Source organism: Camellia sinensis, chromosome 6 (assembly GCF_055761805.1).
Source record: "Camellia sinensis isolate YWXY chromosome 6, ASM5576180v1, whole genome shotgun sequence".
Classification (NCBI taxonomy): Eukaryota; Viridiplantae; Streptophyta; class Magnoliopsida; order Ericales; family Theaceae; genus Camellia; species Camellia sinensis.
The window spans coordinates 92,968,390-92,991,863 of NC_138966.1; the positions used below are offsets into that span (position 1 = coordinate 92,968,390).

The 23,474-nt window shown below is 42.2% G+C and overlaps 1 protein-coding gene across 1 annotated transcript; it reads right to left on the minus strand.

Moving 5' to 3' along the window:
- Positions 1 to 2: 2 nt before the first annotated feature.
- On the minus strand, positions 3 to 12,925 carry LOC114289190 (uncharacterized). Its single transcript, XM_082874219.1, has 11 exons — positions 12,575 to 12,925; positions 11,200 to 11,364; positions 11,004 to 11,122; positions 10,087 to 10,161; positions 2,494 to 2,587; positions 2,333 to 2,392; positions 1,953 to 2,018; positions 1,766 to 1,864; positions 1,004 to 1,048; positions 493 to 595; positions 3 to 339 (listed from the first exon to the last, which is right to left on the minus strand). The coding sequence occupies exons 1-11, from the start codon at positions 12,695 to 12,697 to the stop codon at positions 254 to 256; spliced, it is 1,035 nt and encodes a 344-aa protein (XP_082730345.1). The 5' UTR covers positions 12,698 to 12,925; the 3' UTR covers positions 3 to 253.
- Between the last annotated feature and the right edge of the window lie 10,549 nt (positions 12,926 to 23,474).

Sequence of the window (23,474 nt, forward strand, 5' to 3'; positions counted from 1 at the left end):
TATTACACTCACCATTTCCATTACTGACTATTAATTTCAACAATTGAAACACACTTGCTAATGGCCTCTATTTAAACTGGCTTTTTTGGATTTTTAAAAATTAATAATAAGCGCCTAGGTTTTCAACCACTGACAAATAATAGATATTGCTTTCTTTTTTTTTTCCTTTTTCCTCTGAAATGGGGCTTTGGAATTGTCATTATTACAAGGCTACACAACACAACTCCGAAACAATTATGGGAAGGTTCCTCTATCATGCAAGGTTAGGTTGCCGAGACAATCTTTCAATTTCCTTGATTATCAGTTCCTTTTCCTCTTCGAATTGATCATCATCAGCTCCTGAAAAGTATACTGAATTAGCAGAGACAGGCACGATCCAACACAAACAATGATCGTAACAGATATTAACAAGAACCAATCATGTATGCAGACCGTCATTATCAATTAGACCACGTTGCTCTTACATTGGAGATGATTTAAGTATGCATTTACCTTTTCCAGGAGAGAGACTGTGAAGCAAGCCCAGCAATCTTTCATGATTTTTAGCGAGGATAACTTTTATTTCTCGAGGCTTGTTAGGGTTGGCCACAAAAACCTATAGGTAGAATAAAACAAAGCAAATTAAAATGCATATAGACATGCACGGCCCTTTTAGTAACCATGTAATCCACGAAAAGTTATTTATGCAGTATGATGCGGTTTATTAATTAAGTAGCCAATGGAAAGGATTTGTGAAACTAACAAAGAATTGTATGTGATAAAAGGGAAACCCCCAATCCACGGTAAAGTGCAACACAAGGGCTCCTAGGAACTTGTACTTTTCATTTTCAGAGGTATGGTTCAATTTTGATGGTCAAGTTTTAGAATAAATAAATAAACAAAATAAAAGCCAGCATGTATGGCCCACTTCCTTCCTCGTCTTCTCCTCCTTTTTTATTTTTTCGTGAAGCTGAGGGGGTTTGTAATGGTATAATATAATCCTTGACAGCATGGAATGCAGTACCTTAAAAATATGGAAAGCAGAGATCTGGATATTTTTGCTTGAATCCTGCTCAACAGCAAATTTCAAAACAAAAGCAAACAGGTAAGACAATGGAGGATGTACAATTACAAAGAATTTGAGTGCATGCATTCATATATATCTTTGACAAAATGGTAGGTTAGGCAGATAGATGAAGGCTTTCTGTGGACAGAGACAATATTAATTATCAGGTGACTATTATCGTTACTATGTAAACTATGCTACACTGGATCCATTTTACTGCAAAAGGTTTAATTTTTGTCAACATTGTATCATAATTATGAGCATTAAGATACATTATGATGCAATCATTGATTGGTTGACAATGGTAAGTTAGGCAGAATAATAGGGAAAATATTCGAGCACGCAAGGATCCAACCAAGCTGGGCCAAGAAGGAAGGGACTTCAACAAATTAGTGGCAAAACCTATAGATGAATCGATTACGCGACAATTTTTTTATGTTACAACAAAGTTCCTTTATAGTGATAGGCTATGAAATTGTAAACCACAAAGCACAAAATAACAGAACAAAGTGACCTAGATTAAAGGGAAAAAAAGGAACTAAGCAAAAGGCAGCAAAATATGTTAAACAAATGAGAATCTGAATTACTAAGTTTAACTTAACTGAAGATTTAAGTGTACAGACATCACCAAAAACCGTTGCTTAGTATATCCAGAACTACCTATAGATCATGCAAACAGAAAATAGTAAAAGCATTGATGGAAAATACAATATTCAATACCTTCAGCAAAGTCATCATGACTTTCATGAATCGAACCTCAACAATGTAGCGCTTCATTATATGCGAATTTGGAGACTCCAAAAGAAATTCCGAGAGAAGCTAAAATCATTACATTCTATAGTTAATAAATCACATGAAGTATAGCACTCAGAGAGAGCAAATCCAACAAATCAGATGGACAATTAACCTTTAAAGACTGTCTTCTTGTCACATAGTTAGAGGAGGTCAAGAGTTTTTCATATTGCTCGAAGAACTGAAACAACAATCAATTATTAGATAAGCCAAAAGAAACAATAAACAGTAAATGTACCAAGATAAATATGAATAAAGCCATCTTCACTGCCTGCACAACGCAGGTGTGCACAATAAAGAATTTGCATTGCACACTTTTCAGTAATTTAGAAAGAAAATAAAAAAGGATTTCCAAGATGGCCAGAACAGTCCTCAATAAATTGGATTTCCTACCTGGAAACACTCCGTGGGAACATATTTTAATGGTGTCAACAAACATTTGAGGGTGCCTAGATTTGTTCATAACCTTAATGTAAGAAAGATGAAAAAGCAAACCTCATCGTAATGAGCAGTCAGGAATTCAGAGACTGCAGCTTCATGTTTGGTAAGCAGATCCTGTGAACATTTCCTTAAAAGGATATCTCAATATGCAGCAGGTAAATGGGCTTTGAGAACCAAAATAAGTTTTACTAGAACTATAAACTCATAGATCTGACCTTAAAGGTTAAAAATGCATCACAGGCAACATCAAAGTTAGGCAGTTCCACATATTTGAAGAACAACATAAAGCTTGGAGATTCCAATATGTATCTGAAAAAACACTACAGAAGATTGTGAGTGTGAAAATGATATTTGCTCAAGTAATAAAAATACTGCACGAAACCTACAAGTTCCAAAGAAAAGAAGCAAGGACTGCAGTGGCAAACCTACAAGGGGTGCAACTTGTATACAAAGAAACTGAATTTCTTTTTTTTTTTTTTTTGCTACAGGGTTGGAGTTGTCAACAAGATAAAATCTAATAACAAGGAGAGAAGGAATTCACATGTGAAAGTAAGACAATCACTACAGTGATAGGTTTTTAGCTGCATATACTCTACTGTCTATAATTATGTTCTCAGCTTTTAAAGCTACTGGCTTCCACAAATGGCAGAATTATCTAACTTCTAATTAAATTAACGTTATCAAGCCCTCTAATATAAGGGCCACATTTCCGATAACAACCCATACTGAGTTCTTTTTTTTTTTGATAAATAAGCAAATTTATTAAAAAAGTATCAAGACGATGCAACCAATACAAGAAAAACCACCCAGAAAGGGAACCAAGAAAAACCAGAACTAACCAATCACCTCATCTAAAAAATCTAAAAACACAAATGAATCCGGATCGACCCTCCCTTCCAACCAACTATACAAAACTATAAAAAGACGACTTTGTAACCAAGAAACACTATGAGAAACCGCTAAGAAGGTACGACGATTCTGTTCCAACCAAAGCAACCACATCAAGCATAACGGAGCCAATAACCAAGCTCGGTGCCGCCGCCGGCCAAGACGAACGCCCCGCCAAGCCCAAAGGAAATCAAACACCCCTTGTGGCTGAACCCAAACAAGGCCAAAGAGTGAACAAACGAAGCCCCACAAACGCGAAGCCACCGAGCAATGAAGAAACAAATGATTCACTGACTCCGCATCCGTGCAACACATATAACACCGATTCACAAGGATATGCCCCCGCCGCATCAAATTATCCAAAGTAAGATTCCGACCTAAAGCTACCGCCCACATAAAAAAGGCAACCTTAGTCGGAACCCCCGAACCCAAACACTTTTCCAAGAGAAGACCCAACCAGCATCTCCCATCAAACCCTGATAAAATGAGGCTACTGTGAACCGCCCCTTTGCCCCCAACCTAGTCCATACCAACACATCATGCCCCACCCCGACCGTTCCCAGACCATATAAAAAACCCCAGAACTCCACCAACTGAGCGACTTCCCAATCATGAACCTGTCGCCGTAACTGAATATCCCAAACTACCCCACCACCCAAATAGGAAGCCACCAATGCATCTTGATCTAATGCAATATTAAAAATCAACGGGAAACGGGACTCCAACACCAACTCCCCACACCACAAGTCTTTCCAAAACCGCACCCGACTCCCCTCCCCCACCTTAAACCCTATCCATTTCCAAAACTCTACCCTGCCCAACCAAATTCCTTTCCATAACCCACACCCATAAGTACAGGTCACAGACCCAGAAACCCAGCCCCCTCTGCCCAACCCATATTAAGACGCCACCACCTGCCGCCACAATCTGTAAGGCTCCAAAGCAAAACGCCAAAGCCACTTCCCTAACAAAGCTCGATTAAAAGTCACCAACCAACGTACCCCCAGCCCTCCAACTCGCTTGGGTTGACAAACCTGACCCCAATCAACCAAATGATACTTAAAATCATCACCACCAGTCCCCCACAAAAAATCCCCCTGAAGCTTTTCTACCCGATGTGCCACTGACACTGGAATAACATCGACCGACATGAAATAAGTGGGGATACTACTCAGCTCACTCTTAAGCAAAGTCAAACGGCCGCCTTTCGAAAGATATTGGCACTTCCAACCTGCCAACCAACGTTGGACCCATTTCACTACCCCATCTCACACCCTCTTTGCCTTAAAAGAAGCCCCTAAAGGCAAACCCAAATAGGACACTGGCAAAACCGAGATCTTACACCCCAAAACTGTAGCCATAACAGGTAACCTAGCAACCGCTCCCACTGGAATGAACTCCGACTTCCGCAAGTTAACACAAAGGCCCGAAACCACCTCAAAACAAAGCAAAACACATCGCAAATAACCAACCTGCCCAACTTCCGCACCATAGAAGATCAAGGCGTCATCCGCATATAACAAATGCAAAACCCCCAAAGGAACCCCTGCCAATGACCCTACAACAAAAGCTTCCAAGAAGCCTTCGCGCACAGCTTTATCCAACAATCGACTCAACGCCTTCATCACTAAGATAAATAGCAGGGGGGACAAAGGATCCCCCTGTCGAAGGCCTCAATGAGTCTGAAAGGATCCCGCCGGAGTCCCATTAATCAACACCGACATCCGCCCAGTCGAGATACAGAACTTGATCCACTGACACCAAGTCGCTCCGAAGCCCATATGATCCAGTATATACAAGAGGAACTCCCAGTTAACATTATCATACGCCTTCTCAATATCCAATTTGCAAATCAAACCAGGGCGCCCCTGGCGAATCCGAGAATCCACACTCATTGGCAACCAGAACTGCATCTAAAATCTGTCTCCCCCCAACAAACGCATTCTGAGACTCTGACACCACAGTCGATAAAATGCCTCGTAAACGATTTGCCAACACTTTAGCCAATAACTTATACACACTCCCCAACAAACTTATAGGCCTAAAATCCCGAATATCATCAGCCCCTTCTTTCTTCAGAATCAAAGCCAAAATGGTTGCATTGAAACTTTTCTCAAAATGCCCAGACACCAGGAAATCCGCTGAAGTTGCCATGATATCACTCTTAACCACGCTCCAACAATGCTGGAAGAAAGCTATAGTGAAACCATCCGGACCTGGGGCTTTTCCCCACTCATTGCCCGCAAAGCTCCAAACACCTCCTCTGTAAAAGCTCACTCCAAACTCTCCTAATCCTCGTCCAGAATCGTAGCAAACTGAACACCTTCCAGGCCTGGCCGCCAAACCCCCTCTTGAGGCCGGAATAAATGCTGATAGAAACCCACTACCCCGTCCTTAATCTCTCTATCGATGTACAGCTCCCGACCATCCACCCATAACATACTAATCTGATTAACCCTTCGATGAGCATTAGCCATACGGTGAAAGAATTTCGTATTTCGATCCCCATCCTTTAACCACAAACATCTAGACTTTTGACGAAAACAAACCTCCTCCATACGGGATATACGAACAAAATCCTATCTAGCCGCCTCCTTACGAATACCGGCCTCAGTAGGCAGCTCAGCTTGCACCTCCAGCTCATCGAAGGATTGAAGTAAAGACACCACTGCAGCTTTTTGGCCCTCTAGCCGACCAAACACCTCCTTATTCCAATTTTTAAGGCCGCTTTCAACATCTTCAGTTTTTGAGCCAACACACAACTAGGAGAACCACGAACCTCGTAGCTATTCCACCAACCACGAACTAGGTCTAGAAAACCCTCGTGTTGCAACCACATATTCTCAAATCGAAATGGCATAGGACCACGTCGGATCCCCCCACTATCCAATAAAATTGGCCAATGATCAGACACAGGTCGAGGTAAACGAAGCTGAACCACCTCAAAAAAGTGCTCCTCCCAGCCCACAGTAACCAAGAACTGATCAATTCGAGACAAACTCCGACCATTTGACCATGTGAAGCTGCCCCCCTGGATAGGTAAATCAACCAACTGTAAATCATCAATAAAAGAACAAAAAGCCCGCATTGCCCCCGAACTCCTGGCAATCCCCGACTTCTCCGAAGGCCAACAGACAACATTAAAATCACCCCCTACACACCAAGGGACATCCCAGCGAAAAGCTATGTTCTCTATCTCCTCCAAAAACAAACCCCGCTCGGAATCCTGCACAGGCCCATATACCCCAGTAAAATCCCATCGGAAATTATCATCCACACAACAGAACAAACAAGAGATAGAAAAACCTCCTATCTCCTCCTCCTCCCTCACCACTACCCTCTTATCCCAACAGAGAAGAACCCCACCTGCCGTGCCTAAAAAGGGCAAAAAGGTCCACTCCACAAACCTCCCCCCCCCCCACACCTCGCGAATCAGCTCCACTCCCACCTCTTCCATCTTCGTCTCTTGTAAGCATACAATATCTGGGTTGGCACTCCGCAAAACTGCCTTCACCGCCACCATTTTATCCCTATCATTCAACCCCCGCACATTCCACGATACAATTTTTAAATTCATTTCAACAACAATGGGCCCCTCCGATCTCTCCTTTCACTCCGTCCTACATTCCTCACACCATGATCATAATTCACAGAACATTCCAAATTCTTAAGCTTCCGATTTCGTTTAGAAGGGGTCACCAATGAGCGAGACACTCTTGGACTGGGAGTACCTTGCCTCCATGAAGCCTCCACCGCCGCAAAAACTCGCATAGCCTCATCTTCGTGGCCTTCGAAGGACAAGCCCAAACAATGACTAACTTCACTAATTCGATCCAACATCCACTGGGACACAGCTTCTGCCGAAGGAATTTCCTTCCCCGATAATCCCCCAATATCCTCAAATCTCTGTTTTTGTTTGAAACAAGTGACCAATTCACTATCTTGCACTGCTAAGGGCTGCAACTCCAAGACCTGTGACTATCCCACACACTCATGCCCCTTCCCTCCTTGGTCAGCCCAAGATGCATTGCGAGACGTCTCCAACACCAACTGGGACTGTCGCTCAACCGACTCTGAGTCCGACGCCACCAGCAATCGCGACCCTTGTTCCCCCACCGATGGCGCACCACGTGGTATCTCTAGCTCCAGCTAGGACTGTCGCTCAACCGACTCTGAGGCCGCCGATTGAGAAGTATCTCTTTCCGATGCCACTAGTAGACGCGGCCCATGTTCCTCCGCAGATGACGCATCACGAGGCATATCTAGTTCCCACTGGGACTGTCGCGCACCCAACTTCGAAGCCGCCAACTGTGAAGTGCCACTCTCCGACGCCTCTACCAGTCGCGATCCTTGTGCCTCAGCAGATATAGTACGGTGGACCACCAACTCCAGTCCGGACGGCGACACAGATCCTCGCCGATGACCCCCTAGCCTAAACGGAGCCACCCGACCCGACTCACTCAAATGTAGATCGCAGGAAGCCCTACAACCCAACCCACCCTCAGTCTGACCCACATCCGTATTAACAAGACTATTGGGCTGCTCAGAAAGGCCCAAATCACCAACCCCTTTGAGGCTTGAGAAGCCACCCCCCTGTGGGTTGGACTGATAAGCCACCGGCCTCACCCCCTTAACCACCTAGGCCCCCAAATGAGTCCCCTTATTTTTAACCACAGCCCACCTACGTTGGGCCTGGGCCTGTCTTGGATGACCCACCGCTGCCCCCACCCGCTGGGTAAAATTACCCTGAAAACCCATGGGTCGTTCCTCTCTCCTAAATCTTTGCAGATAGTCATTCACCCTCATTCTCAGCTGAAAATCCTGCCCTAGTTGCCCAAAATCTGTCGTTACCATATTCGTCACAAAATCCCCATCTTTCACGGTCACCGGCGTCCACCGTTCCACCACCGGATCGTCTTCTACCAAACTGGCAATGAAAACTGCCACATCCCCCAGCGGAAGGACACTCGCGAAGGCGTGAACTCTGAGCATCGCACACGAAGCCGAATGGAACCTAGATCCACCGACGACTCATCTGCCTCGATGAAGCCACCACAACGATCGCCGATGAAATGAAACACCGCCTCCCCTCGGAGATGAATAGGCAGACCCATCAACCGAATCCACACACTCTTCTCAAGCCGCAAAGTCTTTGCCGGAGTACAAAGAGCTAGTGGTGACCACCACTCCAGTAATAAATCACATCCTTCCATTGTCCACTGCCGTCTTAACAGCGCTTCCACCTTACCTCTACTTGACAAAACAAACAAAAATGCTTTATCCCCCAAAGGTCTTACGTCCACCTTCCCCGAATGCTTCCACCATCGGGCAACCCAATCAGAGATGGTCACGAAACTCAAGCCTTTCCCCCCCAAACCCCCCAGTTTACCCACTAGCGATCTATCCAAGATGCGAAACCAATCCACCTCCACCTCAGAGCGTACAACCCCTACAAACTCACATTCGGCAGCAGAAGTTGAAGAAACCTTCCTGAAGCCAACGGGTTGGGAGGCCTTTGCAACGCACAACCCAAAGCCATTGATAGCCAACGCCACCCCTTCCCAGCCATCATCGAACGCAGACACAGGTATGTAAACTTGTTCACGTCTCTGTCCTGTGGTAACCACAATTTGAAAAGAAATCCCCCTACCTTCCTCACCTCGTACCCAGACCGCCGTAGTCCGACTAACCCCACTGAGACGGCCCCAAAACTTGAGGCTGTTGGATTTCTTAGATGCCAACCTCATCCTGACCACCAACCAACGAACTTCCGAAACATTCAGCACCACCGCCCGTCGTAACCCCTCCCCCCTCTCAACAATCGATAACCCACACTTCCCATCCACTCCATCGGACTCCTCAAATTCAAACGACCGGCCACCAAGAAACAAAATTCGCCGGCGTGGCCCAACTTCTTTCCTTACTGGGAACATTACCCTCCGAGAACTGCGGAGGACATTTCTAGAGAGAATTTTTTTTTGTGGAAGAATTACTTAACATGACCAACCCATACTGAGTTCTTTTCTCAACTAGGAATTTGCTTAGGCTGCATATGATTCACACACCAGGTAAACAACTGTTAAATTCCTAATGCTTAGAAGCCCTACTCAACATAGTATACAGAAACTTTAAAAGCATTAGGAATTTTAATAGAACACTTCAGCTCTATGACAACAAACAACATTAAAAGGGAAAGTTCTTCCATTTAGAAAATGTTTGCTTTAATGCTTCTCTTACAAACTAATTGAAAATCAGAATCATGACACAAATGTCAAGCATTTCAAAATAGAGATTAAAACTCTCTTAAATCCTTGTCAATTTAGATTCATAGTTTAATATTTTGAAAAGGTGATCCCTCTTCCTTCCAACCAATTTTTGGATCATTGGTTTCATTCTTCCAGAAAAATAGCCTCATCGGGAGAGAGGGAACTAATGTAAAGTAGAATCAAAGATGACGACTCCTTCACCAGCGCAACTCCTTGTGGGGTTTGGTGCACTAAAAATAAAGAACGTGTATTTATTTCATTATACTATGCAATAAGATTGTGCCTTCCCACATCAGGTAAAGGGAAAGATGTGCAACCATTCACAGTACAGGTTGTGGCTTTCTTTTATCTATGCAAGTAAGCAAGGTTTTATTTTCTCTAATGCCACTAATTTGAGGCAGTCTTTCTAATGTGTCATCTTTGGACAATCCTCACGAGTAAGCCTCGGCAACATTTTAAAGCAATCATACCCCCAAGAACATCAACCTTTGTCTTATTTATTTACTATTTGTTTCATACATAAAGAATGGCCAACTATTTAAATTCATCTACTGGAAATACCAAAATGATTCATGATGTTAGCATCAATTTTAGTCAGAAATAAGGACCTTCAAAAAATAACTAAAGGAATAAATAAAAGCATGAGTGTCTTACTTTGCAAGAGTAGGTAATTTGATGCATTCCCTCAATATATTTCCACAATTCAAGGCAATTTCCTTGTTATCATAGCTGCATGAAAAACACAAAAACGTTGCAGGCAGATCATACCACTTTATCATAACAACACCATTAACAACAAAATCTATGTTCGTTGCTGATCCCAAAAAGAAAAGGTAACTAGGCAATTAATAAATCATGCAAAAATCCCTACTAAAAATTGCTCGTGTAGGCCAAAAGATACTTGGGTACTTGGTTTATTGCTGATAGTAAACCGAACAATAATGAAACTTAAAGATAGGGATTCGATATTATTAACAGGATATATGCCCAGATATGATGGTTAATAATATTAAATGGCAAGAACTACACTGCCATCCAATGTAGTTCATGTTTTATGGGTTACGGAAAAGGTATGCTAAAATGTTCATTCAATTGCCAAATGATAGCAATAAAGATCATACAAGTATTAACTAAGAAGTAACAAGTAACAAGTAACAAGAAAACACTGCTTTCAAAACATTACAAATTTTCCTTCTTAATATTTGATTGAAATTTGATGGGTATAACATGACTAATGGCTATAAGCCTACAATTAGTTTTTTTAATAAGAGGGCATCTTATCAGTTTTGGTTGTCTGAGAGACTACTTCAAATTTTAACTTTTCATATCTTGTATTATAAAGCAACTTGATGTCCAAGGTTGAGAAACAATTTTTTGCCTTCCCTCGTGGAAGCACTTAGACTGTCCCCACTTTAGGACCACATAGATGCTGAAGAAAGCGGAAAGGGACCCATTCACTCATAAAGAGTTATTCCAATACCATTACACAAACCTCAACCATGCATGAGAGCCAAAAAGAAGAAGAAAAATGAACATGCAACAATTGAAGGAAAACCATTAGAGAAACTTACCTCACAACAAGAAAGTCTAGTAACTCTAAATGGTTCTCTAGATATTGCACACAGCAATAAGTGGAGTCACCCTTTTGTTTCAACAATATGGACCAACAGTGAACCAGATCTTTTCTTGCCTGTATCAAAATTACATTATCATTGTTCAAGTAGAGGCCAAACACATGAAACAGTGCTATGGATCATAATAACTTACTTCCCATCCCAATATAGGTAACTTGTGAATAAAAAGAGCAAGAACATCTTCTTTACAGATTTCAAGCGTCAACTGCGAAACCTGATCCATGTTGGGTTCAACCTCCCCATCTCCACAAAGCATAACTCTCATTGTTGCAAAGTTCTTCTCAACTTCTTCCAAAGCCTGCAAACATATCGTGAGAAAATAGTTTAACATAGATGCACAACGATTATAGTTAGTATAACACTCATACGTTCCAAAATCTTAATATAACCCAGCCTACTAACCTTGAGGTTGTGGGTTCGAATCTGAGAGTAGTCACTTGGTATAAATTATGTTAAAAGTGAGGTCTATATCAAATCTATCCTTCCAGACCCCATCTAATTTTGGGGGGGGGGGGGGGGGCTAAAGTGGTTGTACTTTTTTGTGGGAAATTGGTGGCCTAAAATTTTAACAATTTGTGTTGATACTTTAATTTGGATCAATAGGCATTTTAACAATTTGTTTGGATACTTTATAGAGCTATGCAAACTAGAACTAATTTATCATAGCACCTTTTGTATTTATTATCAAGTCCAATGCATTCTATCATAAACCCTTTCATGCTGGCATGCAGGGTAACGCCAAAAAATAAATAAAACGTCACAGCAGATTCACACTATGCCAAATATCGGTTCACATGGCAGCAAAACTTCACCAAGATTGCAAATTCGCAATCTGATACGGTTCGCCACCCTTGTTAGGTAAAATGGGCTACTAAGATCAGTACCCGACATTAGCTTTTATAGATTGAGACTGGCGGGAGGGATAGACTAGTGCCTCGTTTGGTTGAGGCTATTTTAACCTGAGAGAAGTCAGTATATTTTCGTCTTATTAGGACTTTATTCAAATTTGATCAAGTCTTTTTTTTTTAAAGGTTTTTATTATGTTATGAAATAAAATAGGAAGTATCTAGTTTGCATATCGCAAAAGAAAATACAATACAAACTAAACTAACAAATGTGTCCTGAAATAATGAAACCGTCAAAACTGAAACAGGATTGATATGATAGATGCCAATTGCACATACGCGAGTGCAAATAAGACATGTTCCCAGTACAAGTGAGAGATCTGTGCCACGGCTGCACAATTCTCAATTACACTCCGTTGATTTGCAATTAGTTTCCGAATTTCTCACTCATATGATATTTCCCAAGCATTCATGGTTAGCTATTATGTTAACCGAACCCAATTAACATTTTGAATTAATGACACAAATTATAATAAGCGCAGCTGAAAATGTAAATTACGATTTAAAATTCAAAATTCACATAAAGAAATCATTTTTATCACCAATGGATATACATACATAGAGAGAGAGAGAGAGAGAGAGAGAGAGAGAGAGAGAGAGAACCTTCTTGAGGGCTTGAACCTCGGCGACGGTTTTGGCGTCGAGAGCAGTGAGGCAGTCCTTGATAGCTTTGACGAGCTCTTGAGGGGTTTTAGGCCTCGAAGGCTTGAAGAACGAGAATGACATGATTGATTGTTCAATCTCTGTGTCTCCGTAGTGGATGATGAAGTGTGGGGGATCAGGGCTTGCTCAGGGCTTGCACTGCCAGGAAAATACTCTCTCAGAAAAGAGAAGGCCCGACAAGGGGCTTGATTTTGGAGTCCCTCTTCTTCTTTTTTCTGTGATCCCAACCACCACCTCAATATTGATTCCGCCTATTCTCTGTTTGGGCAAAAAAAAATTTTTTTTTTTTTACAACAAAAAATGAAACTAGCAAAAAAATATTAACAAATCAAAATTATAATTTTTTTATTATTTCAATTTAAATTCTTAATTTTTAAAATCATTTCAATTCTAATCATTTATTAGTTAATAGGGGCAATTTATGTAATTTAATTACTATTTTTTTCTCAATATTACTGAACAACAGCGACAGTGGTTATGAATTGTACAATGAAAGATATAGGTAACGGTGAGTTAAGAAAGAAAATGAATAACGGTGAATGAAAAAATAGATAAATAGACAACACTAAAATAAGAAAGATAAGGGGTAGTGATGATCAACCACGATAAGAGCACATTACAACTAATATTTATTTGTTGTTAATAATGTGTAAAAAATGGATCAAATTGAAAAGAAGAAAAAACAAAGATAGAGAATAAGAGCAAAAAATAAGAGTATTTCCAAACCAGGTGACTAGCTGAGGATCAAGAGCATTCTACAGGATCCATAGAGTATTTCCAAACCACATCTCCACAATTGGCACCGTCTATGGGAATACTCAAGCACATCCATGGCGGGCGTGACAGAAGATCCTCCGGTAGTCGCTGACGACCTTACGCCACGAGACGATACCACTCCAAGAAACATGCTTGGGCCAGAGAACATTGCCGCACGAAGGGCCTTGAACTTTGACTCAGTTGCCCAGACCTCACCCTCGACATCAGTACATGAGACGATGCAAGCGATTATAGATCAGGCGAAGCAAAATGAACAGAGGTTGGAAAACATAATGGCTGAGAACGAGCGCCTTTGACAAGATTTAGACCTGGAGGTGGCAAAATCCTAACAAGCCGCGTGCCAAGATCAGGGACGATCTTAGGGAAAGTATGGTCGACGACCTCGAATTCGGAGACATAATAGTGACAGTGATTCTGACTCATCATCCTCAGAATCTAAAAAGAAGGGACGAGTCGAAGTATCCAGTTCTTCCGGAGGAAGTTCGCGTGCGCGGAATAAGCGAAGAAATGATTCAAACGAAGAGGATCAACATGACCCCTTTGTGCGACAGACCACAAGGGCAGTGCTATCCAAAAAGTTCAAAGCGCCATCATTCACCCTGTATGATGGAAAATCAGACCCCACCGATCACATTCGTCATTATAAACAAGCCATGACGCTTCATGCAGACGATGAGGTCTCATGTGACGAATATTTCCGAGCAGTTTGGGACCACTGGCCGTCAGATGGTATTATAAATTAGAACCGACATCGATTAAGAGCTTCCACCAACTCCAAAAGTCCTTCAAGGCAAGGTTCATTACCAATGAGGTCCAGCTGAAGCAAGCCGATTCTCTTTGGGCAATGCAAATTCAACTAGGAGAAAATGTGGACTTGAGATCCTAACACATCTCACACGAGAGAAGAAAATAGTAAACTGGAGGTCCAAACGCGTCTCACGCGAGAGGAAAAATAGTGAACGAATCCAAACGCGTCTCACGTGAGAGGAGGAATAGTGAATAAATCCAAACGCGTCTCACGCAAGAGGAGAAATAGTAGTATAACCAACAAACGTGCCCAACCGCATCTCATGCGGAAAGGAGGGTTGTAACCGGGGTAAATGTTACAGCCTAACACGTTTCACGTGAAAGGAGCAAAGGTGGATTCGAAGTCCAAATGCATCTCACGCGAGTGGAAGAAGGTATGATAGAATGATTTTTTTGCTGACAACGGGTAATCTCTATATATAGAAGCCACTGATGCTGCTTTTCTTCCTGATCATATTCACAACTTTCCCTATTTTCCAATGGGGTGACAGACTAGGTTGGTTCAGTATCCAGAATTGAGGCGCATACAAGCTACCTCAACCTATGGGGCTGCCATACAGATTTCAAACTGAGGATACACCTTTGGGTAATTAAACCAAACTTTAATCTTGGAAATTCCAAACCTTTGTGTTCTAGGCATCGCCATTCGAACTCTAGTTTCCATCGTCACAGTTGGTCTCCTAGGTACTCATTACGAACACAGCCAGGGTAATATACACAAATATTTACATATAAATACGTACAGATATGTACATATAGTATACACATATGCATATACAAACAAAATACAGACAGATATATATAGATATATACACAGACATATACAGTATATATAGAGGTATATACGACACAGACATATATGGACCTATACAAAAACATATACGAACAGATAGAGAATATTCCGCTTGCGGCCGTCAGCAGGAAGATGCCGTTACAGAGAAGGCATATTATGTTTGCGGACGTTAGCACACGTATGCAAAACACGCAAAAAAAAGAAAGGAAAAACACAAAATGCAAGGAAAAACACACATATATATATATATATAGGTATACAACACATATATACATAAAACCAAAACAAAAACAAAACAAAGAAACACTCGATGTGGGGTTCGAACCCCTGACCTCGGGCTCAGCCTTTCAATCCTTAACCATTGAGCCAAACCACGGAACCCAAGCCACTCTTGTGACCCAAATGTTCAAACAAATATATATATTACATAGCTATACAATATATGTACATATATGCGTACACATACATTCCTGCGTCTCTCCCTCTTTTTTTTTCTTTTTTTTTGTAGTTTAAACACTAGCTTCAGATAGACTCATGATCGGGGTTGGACCCATCAGTTTATGAAAGTTTTTTTTTTTTTTTTGGATGATGTCCTCGCATAATGTGTGATGAATAGCATGTGATGAATAATAGCATCGTACATGACTTCAAACTGTGAATACCTACTCTTGCATTCGTTCTTGAATCGAATAACGACCCACAACCGAACAAATATGTAAATTATAACTCGATAACAGGAAAACGAAATGAAAACAACTCGAAAATACTGAACGACACTTGGTACAAACGAAACAGTACTTAAAACATAACCACGATATGCTAGAACAAAGGGCCAGCCTTTGCTGCATCTGCACTGGTCTGGGCCACCACCTAGACCCGGACGGGCCTCAAAAAAAGGTCGGTCAGTGTTATCTAGCTGTCATGCACTGCTCCTTCTAAAACTCAATAAATGGTATTCCCATACTGCTTATATTTTGCTCTCAAGATGGAGATGTCGCTCATCCATAGGCTCCGAGACTGGATAGCTACTTTGGATGGCTCGAAAAAGATGAATTTTCGCAGTTTCAGCCTTAACGCCCTTTTTCCTTTGAGCCGTACTTTTTTTTTCTTTCCATTCCTCTATGCCACAATTCGATATTGGAACTCGGTCACACATGTATTTCACTTTGAATCACAAGAGATGTGTCCAACACTCAAAGAAGTTCAAGCACTGATGGAATCCCGGTGTGGCAAAGCAATCATGCCTCAACCCCGTTTTGGCAATGCCCAAGATTTGGGACAAAAGTGCAGATTATCAGTGCAGGAGGCTCAGTGTTTGGCATATGATGGGGAGCTAGACATCCCAGGTTTAGTTCATCGTTTTTCGCTATTGGAGATAGGAGTGACCTTCTTTGGCGCAGCTATTGACAACATGCTCTCTGTTTATGCCTACTTGCACAATTCCCAATTGCCCCTAGTTATGGTGGAGCCAGTATCCGGTTGATCGAAGTGGCCCAATGCCTGAAAGAAGGTAAGAGTTGTATTGGTTTGGCATTGGCCAAAGCCTTGATGGGCCTGGATGCTATTCATCAGCGGGAAACCACCAGGTTTGCAGGGAGTCCGCTACTTCTCCATGTATGATTTCCCACCCTTCTGATTTATGATTCTAAAATCACTCAACACTTAAACTCTGTTTTTCTCTCAAAACCCCCTCTCTTTTCTCTCAACATGCATCTCTCTATTCTTTAATCTCTCTTAATTTTTATCCTATCCCACGTATGGTTAATGGACAAACTGAAAGTAGTAGACCCTTGCCCTGAGTACTCGGCTCGAGCTTACTTCTTTCGCCAATAGCTAGTGGATTTCCCGAATGAGGGATGGTGGTACCATTGGATATGCCACAGGTCTGCTGTTGACATTGCTTGGCGTTGTCCCTGGTTTGATATGCCCGAGGTGAGCTACAGCATGACTCGGCAACTTGGCATTCGGCTAATTGGATTGACACACTATGTGTTCTATTTTCCATTCCAATTCAGCCGTCAGTTTAGACATGACCAGACTTGCCCAAAAAAGGGAGTGGAGTACCTAGTTTCATTCACAATCCGAGGTTCACAATTGGCTAGATATCCCACTGCGTGGAGGACGAGAGAACTTCTGGCTGCTGCCCCTAGTTTCATCTGTGCCCTTTTTTGGCGAGTGCCTAACTTGGCTCGAAGATAAGGCACAAACAGGGCCCATTTTAGCATTAGAGGCTTCCACAAACACAAGCAGGGACGCATGAACACCTAACTCATCTATGCCCCTAGTTTATTTGCTTTGATCTTTACTGTTCAAGTTTTCTTTTGCATGTAATAAAAGCAACTTTGATTTGTATCGAGAGTTTGAGAACTTTGTATTGAAATCACTGAAATTAGAGTTGTGAACACTGGAAATTTTCCTTTTGGTCCAAAAATTGTCTAAGTTGTAAAAAGATTAATTTGAATGTAATCAACTTTTATCAAAACTTTTCAAAACCATTTTCGATAAGGATCAAAACTTGAAACATATGGAATCTATCTTCGAGATGTACAACCCCGAATCCAAAGATGGAAAATTGCCCCTTGATTGAATAACTCTGCTAAGCACTATAACCAGTTCTTCTCTCAGAGTAAGGATCACAACCGAACTTTCAGATAAAGAATAGACGAAGATGACCTGATCAACATATGGACAGGACAGTTGAGTTAGAGATGTTTACGGCCGGACTTCAGGATGAAGTTGCCTACGTATCCCAAAAATGGAAATCAGACCTTACGTGGTTCGGTTCGGGTTCACTCGAGTATTGACTCTCTCCTTTTACGCTCTAACTTTTGCCAAAGTTGCCTTTTAGGGTTTCTAACCTTGCGAGCTCAATTTTTCGTAATATCTAATTTTTTTCATGCTCTAACTTTTGCCTAGGTCGCCTTTTCGAGTTTTCGGCCTAGCGAGCCTCTCAAGGGTAATATTTCTTCAACTTGTCCATGTTGATTGGTTGTAAAAATTCTAGGCCGTCTTGATCCATGAGAATGACTGCTCCTCCTGATCAGATAGACTTGATGATGTAGGGACCAGTCCAATTGGGTCTGAACATGCCCCTAGGGTCCTAGATGGGAGCTCGGTTGTCTTTGAGCACCAGATCTCCTTCCTTGAGATTCCTAGACTTAACCTTCTTGTTAAAAGCCTTAGCAACTTTGCGTTGGTAGCCCTGGACATGATACAATGCCTTCAGCCTTTTCTCATCAAACAACATTAACTCCTCAAATCTACTCTGTTGCCAGTCGGCCTTTGCTATCTGACACTCAGCCATAACCCGCAGTGATGGTACTTCAATTTTAATTGCAGAACAGCTTCCATGCCATAAACAAGAGAATAAGGAGTTGCCCCTGTAGATGTCCGGATTGAAGTTCTATAGCCTCAGAGTGCGAATGACAATTTATCTGGCCAGTCCCTATAGGTTTCTACCATCTTCTGCAAAATTTTCTCGATGTTATTGTTCGCAGCCTCAACAGCTCCATTAGTCTACGGCCTGTAAGTTGATGACTTGTGCAAAGCTACGTTATACTTTTCGAGCAGATCTATCACCTCTTTCTTGAAATATGAGTCGTTATCCGATATGATCTCATTCGGAACCCCGTACCGGCAAATGATACTGTTTCTGATGAACTTAGCCACACGTGATGCTTTCAATACTGCATAGGACTGGGCTTCCATCCACTTTGTAAAGTAGTCGATCGCTACCAAAATGTATTCATGCCCATTCGACCCTTTTGTTGTGACTGCGCCGATAACATCAATTTCCCAAACTGAGAAAGGCCATGGCGAAGTCATGTTGTACAGTTTTGACGGCGGGATATTCAAGCGATTAGCGTGAATTTGGCATTTGTGGCATCGCCGAACAAAACCAATACAATCCTCCTCCATAGTGGACCAATGGTAACCTTGCTTGAGAATCTTTCGGGCTAACATCACCCCGTTCATGTGCGTTCCACACTCTCCTCCATGGATGGCCACCATCAGGCGCTTTGATTCTTCTTCTGCGACACACAACTTGTGCATTCTCGGATGACCTCTTTTATACAGTTTACCTCCGCAGATGATAAATTGGACGGCTATTCGCCGTATTCCTCTTTTATCCTTGGCATTTGCCTCTGGTGGATAAATCTCATTTTCCAAGAAGTTCCAGATATCGTAGTACCAAGGTGTAGACACCCCATTTTTGACTGACCTTAAGACTCAGATGTCATCGATTGAGCGCTCGATGATGGTGCATGTCGTGCTCGTTTCGAGTTTCGGAGTCTCGATTGAGAGCCTTGCCTCCGGACCTTGGGACTCTTTTGTGTTTTGCCTCGGTTTGCGGACCGAACCCTGTTTTCTCTTCCCAAAGAGAGGGAGAGGTCTTGTAGACCATCTCTCAGTGGCTGTAGGCTACTTTTCGTGGTCGTAGACCAATGTTCCCGTTTGGAGACCAATTTCTAGTTTTCAGAGCCGTCGGCCGTGCGCCTCGGTTCGGGACCGCTTAACATTCTCTGTTTGGCACGGTTTTTGGAACACACCTCATTTCCTCTATCTAGAGGGACACTGTGTCTCGGGAGACCACTTTTGTGGTCGCACGCCACTTTCGGTGCTTAACAGCCAATTTTCGGGACACCTGGCCGCGCGTTTTCCCCCCTCCGAGCTCTCGTTTTGCATCGGTGTTGGTTCATTTTTGGCATGAACCTTGTTTTCATTGTTTGGGAGGTGGTACAAGGGTGGGAGACCACCTTTTCTCCTTGGAGACCACTTTTCTCCCCGCCAGCCGATTTTCTTGTCAGGAAGCTGGTCTCCCTGGTCTTTAAGCCACATTTACTAGTCTCCCACCATACCACTAGCTTGCATTCAGTTGGGAGACCACCAAATGGGCTGGCTGACCACCTTTCTTTGTGTTGACCCTTTTGACCTGGTTGGCCGACCACTAAAAGTAGCAGGCCGACCACCTTAACTGGTCAGCCTGCTTCCTCCTGTTTTGTCTTCCTGAGTTGTTGCCAGCTATGCCAGCTAAAAGGCACAGACTGCATCCTCCATACACGTGTATGGAGGATCTTGAGCCTTGTTTAGCTTCTCCAAGAAGCTTGAACCCTTTGGTTTGTCTATGAATGAGAGCCTTCCCCTCCTTTTCCATGGTTCAAATTTTGTTTAAGGGCAAAACATATATATCTCTCTATATCTCTCTATTTTGGCCTAAAGAGTGAGTGATTCTTGACCTATTGCACACAACCTCATAGCCTAACACCTCCACCATTGTTACTGAGGTCTTGGAGGGTCTTGAGAGGTCTTAAAGAGTTGGTTTTGGGCTAGAGAAGTGGCTAGTTTTGCTGAGCTACAAGGGTAACACACTTTCTCCCTTTTTAAGCTTTATTTTGATCCATCTCTTAGCCTTATTTGAAAGAATATTTAGGCTTTGTTGTCAACTGAAAAAAGTCTTTTTTTGAGGTCCTTTTGATGTTTGTTTAAGATCATTTTGTTGTTGGGGGTCATCTACCCCCTTGCATGTTTTATTTTGCCTTATTTTGAGCATGTATTAAGGCCTTTGTATTGATCTTTGTTTGGCCTTTTAGCCATTGAAATCCAGTGGATTTTCAATGGCTAGCATGCTATTTTGAGGGCCCAAATCAGAGAGGGGTGACCCTCTCTACCCTTGTCTTGTATACTAGCTTTCTTGGCCTTACAAAGGAGCCTATACTTGCATGCTTCCAAGCCTTGTTTTATGCCCTTTTTGGTGAGTTTTAGGACCTTCATAAGCTCTTTCCAGAGCTGATTTTGTCATCTTGGGTGTCCATCTTTCATGTGTAGAACATTGCTCTTCACAGCTTATCAAAGGAGCATGTCATTCTTGCATGCATTGATCATGTTTCAGTGGGTTTTTGGACTTTATTTGGCATGTCATACCTCTGACCTTTGCTGGTTTAGTGGCCCCTTGAATGCCTCACATGCTTGTAGTGTAAATCCTCTTCACTAGCTTATATTGCATGTTGTTTTGGCCCTTGATGCTAGTATATTTTGGCCATCATCTAAACTGATATTATACATATTTTGGGCTACCTTAGTTCTGTTTTGAGGTCCCATGGTCGAATGATGCTTGCCATGTATGCTTGTAGTGTAATAGCCATGCCTAGCTTTGAGTTTTGAAGCCTATTGCATGCTTATATTGAGGTGTTTGCATGATTTAGTATCATTGTGTATGATATTTCAGAGCTTATTCATTCACCATATTCCCATGTTTATCACTCTTTAAGCGCATTTGAGAGTTGTGATTGTATGCCTCATTTATGGACCATTGCATGAGCTTCATTTTTATGCATTTCAAGCCATCATTTTAGTTCATATATGCTACTGATTTGGCCAGTATGAGGTCTGTTTGGAGTTGGTTAGGCCATTTAAGCATCATTTTGCATACCTCTAGTGTAATGCACTTCACTAGTTTCGGTACTTGAGCTTTCCAACATGCATAGCATGAGTTGTTTGCGTGATTCGGGACCATTTCGTATGCCATTTCAGACCTGGAATATATGCCATTGTGTTCCATATTTCATCCTTGCCATGCTCTTGGAGAGCTACATTTTGTGCCTTAGGCTTAAGGCTATTGCATTGTGCATGTTTGCATGAGTTTCAGAGCTTTGTTTGCATCATATTGGCCACTGATTTGAGTATGGCTGAGGCCCATTCATTTTAGTTTAAGTCCATCCTGCATTGTGTATGCCATATCCATGTTGTCACGTTGATTGATTGTCGCATTGTGCATGCCTTGTTCATTTCTTTGTGTATGTCTATCTTCATATATTCGCATTGTGCATGCCATATAATCCATGTGCATTGAGTATGCCTTTGATTAGTTCATAGCATTGTGTATGCTAGTTTGCATGCTTGCATCTCATCTTTGCATGTTTGCATGATTAGGTCGCATTGCATTAGGATTGCATACTAGATCGCATTATACATGCCATATGTGTTGCATTGTGTTTGGAGTAGGGTGTAGTCCAAACACGGGAAACGAGGAATGTTTCGTACTCCAAGTGACGAATCGTACCTCGATTCTCGGTCGCCGACGCTCTTAACCATCCATGATGGAGTTTAGGCCTTGTTATGTTTACATGTGCATTTATTTCACATCGAGTCGTACAATTCGACTCCTCGGCTATCATGCATCGAGATGCGTGATTGGTGGCATGAGGATCGAGGACTACACTTCCTAGAGCTTATGCAATGATAGGGAGAGTGGTCGTGCACACATATTGTTGAAAATACTTTGCCTTCTCTCTTTCTTGCCTTTGTTGCAGAAAATGCAGAAACCAGGATGATGAACTGGTTGGCCGACCAGGTTTTTCGGCAGGCCGACCGCCTTTTCTGGTCTTTACCACCAAGGGTGGTCAGTAGGTGGTTTCCAAATGCCTATTGCTGGTCGGCAGTCCTCCCACAACCTTCTACTGTGGAGTTTTATCTCTTTGGAGCTTCGCGCAAGTTTCTGAAATTGATTGCAAACAAAGGCGAGTTGAGACATAGCGACGGATTTCTCGACAAGGCAACTCGAGCATGCATGCATTCCTTATCATTCAAGGCAGAGCTGAGGCAGTCCATTTCATGTAGCAGTGCATGCTAGTTTATTCGCTTTCTTAGTTAATTTTTTAATTAATTAGTGTTGTGTAATAACTAGGTTAATTAGCTCAGATTAGCTAGTTGGTTGTGTATTATTTATTCGGACCCTCCGAGGAGGGCAATATTGTAATAAGTGTGCGTGTGTGTGATGCATGTCTTCCAACCCCACGTCTTTCTCCCTTTTATTTACCAGCTTATGATGGTTAGATTAGGGTACGTTTCAATTAGCATACTTACGCTCGCATGTTTGCATCCATTCATCTGTCTTACTTGCACCGGGTTCGGCGCATCATGTTAACTGCATTGTGTTTCAATTCCAAGTTGAATACTTGTATCAATTGCTGCATTTCACATGTCATCTTAGAATAGCCGAGCCTATTGTAGTTGCATTCTTGCATGTGTCGCATTAGGCATTCTTAACATAGCTAGGATCATGCATTGATTACTAACTAGCTTCTTTCTTTGGCTCGGAGTACTTGGTAAGTGTTTATGCTTTAGCATCCTTGCATGTGTGTGAGTAACTGCCATGATAGCATGCTTACCATGAAGCTAACTGTTTTTGTGATATACCTGCCTGAATGTCTGTGGGTGAAGGTTGGATTACTTGAATTGAAACAATTCATTAAATGCGAGTTTTAAGCCCACTTGAGAGTGGCAAAATCATCATGTTTTCTTAAAGCCCACCTGAGGGTGGCAAAATCCATCTTAGCCTACTTACGAGTAGCAAACCGCTTTCAAAAACAAACATGAGATGTTTTGTTCCAATTTAGGCGATCTAGTCTATACTTGTATGCTATGCGCATCACATAGTAATTGTAGGCTAATAAACCGGAATAA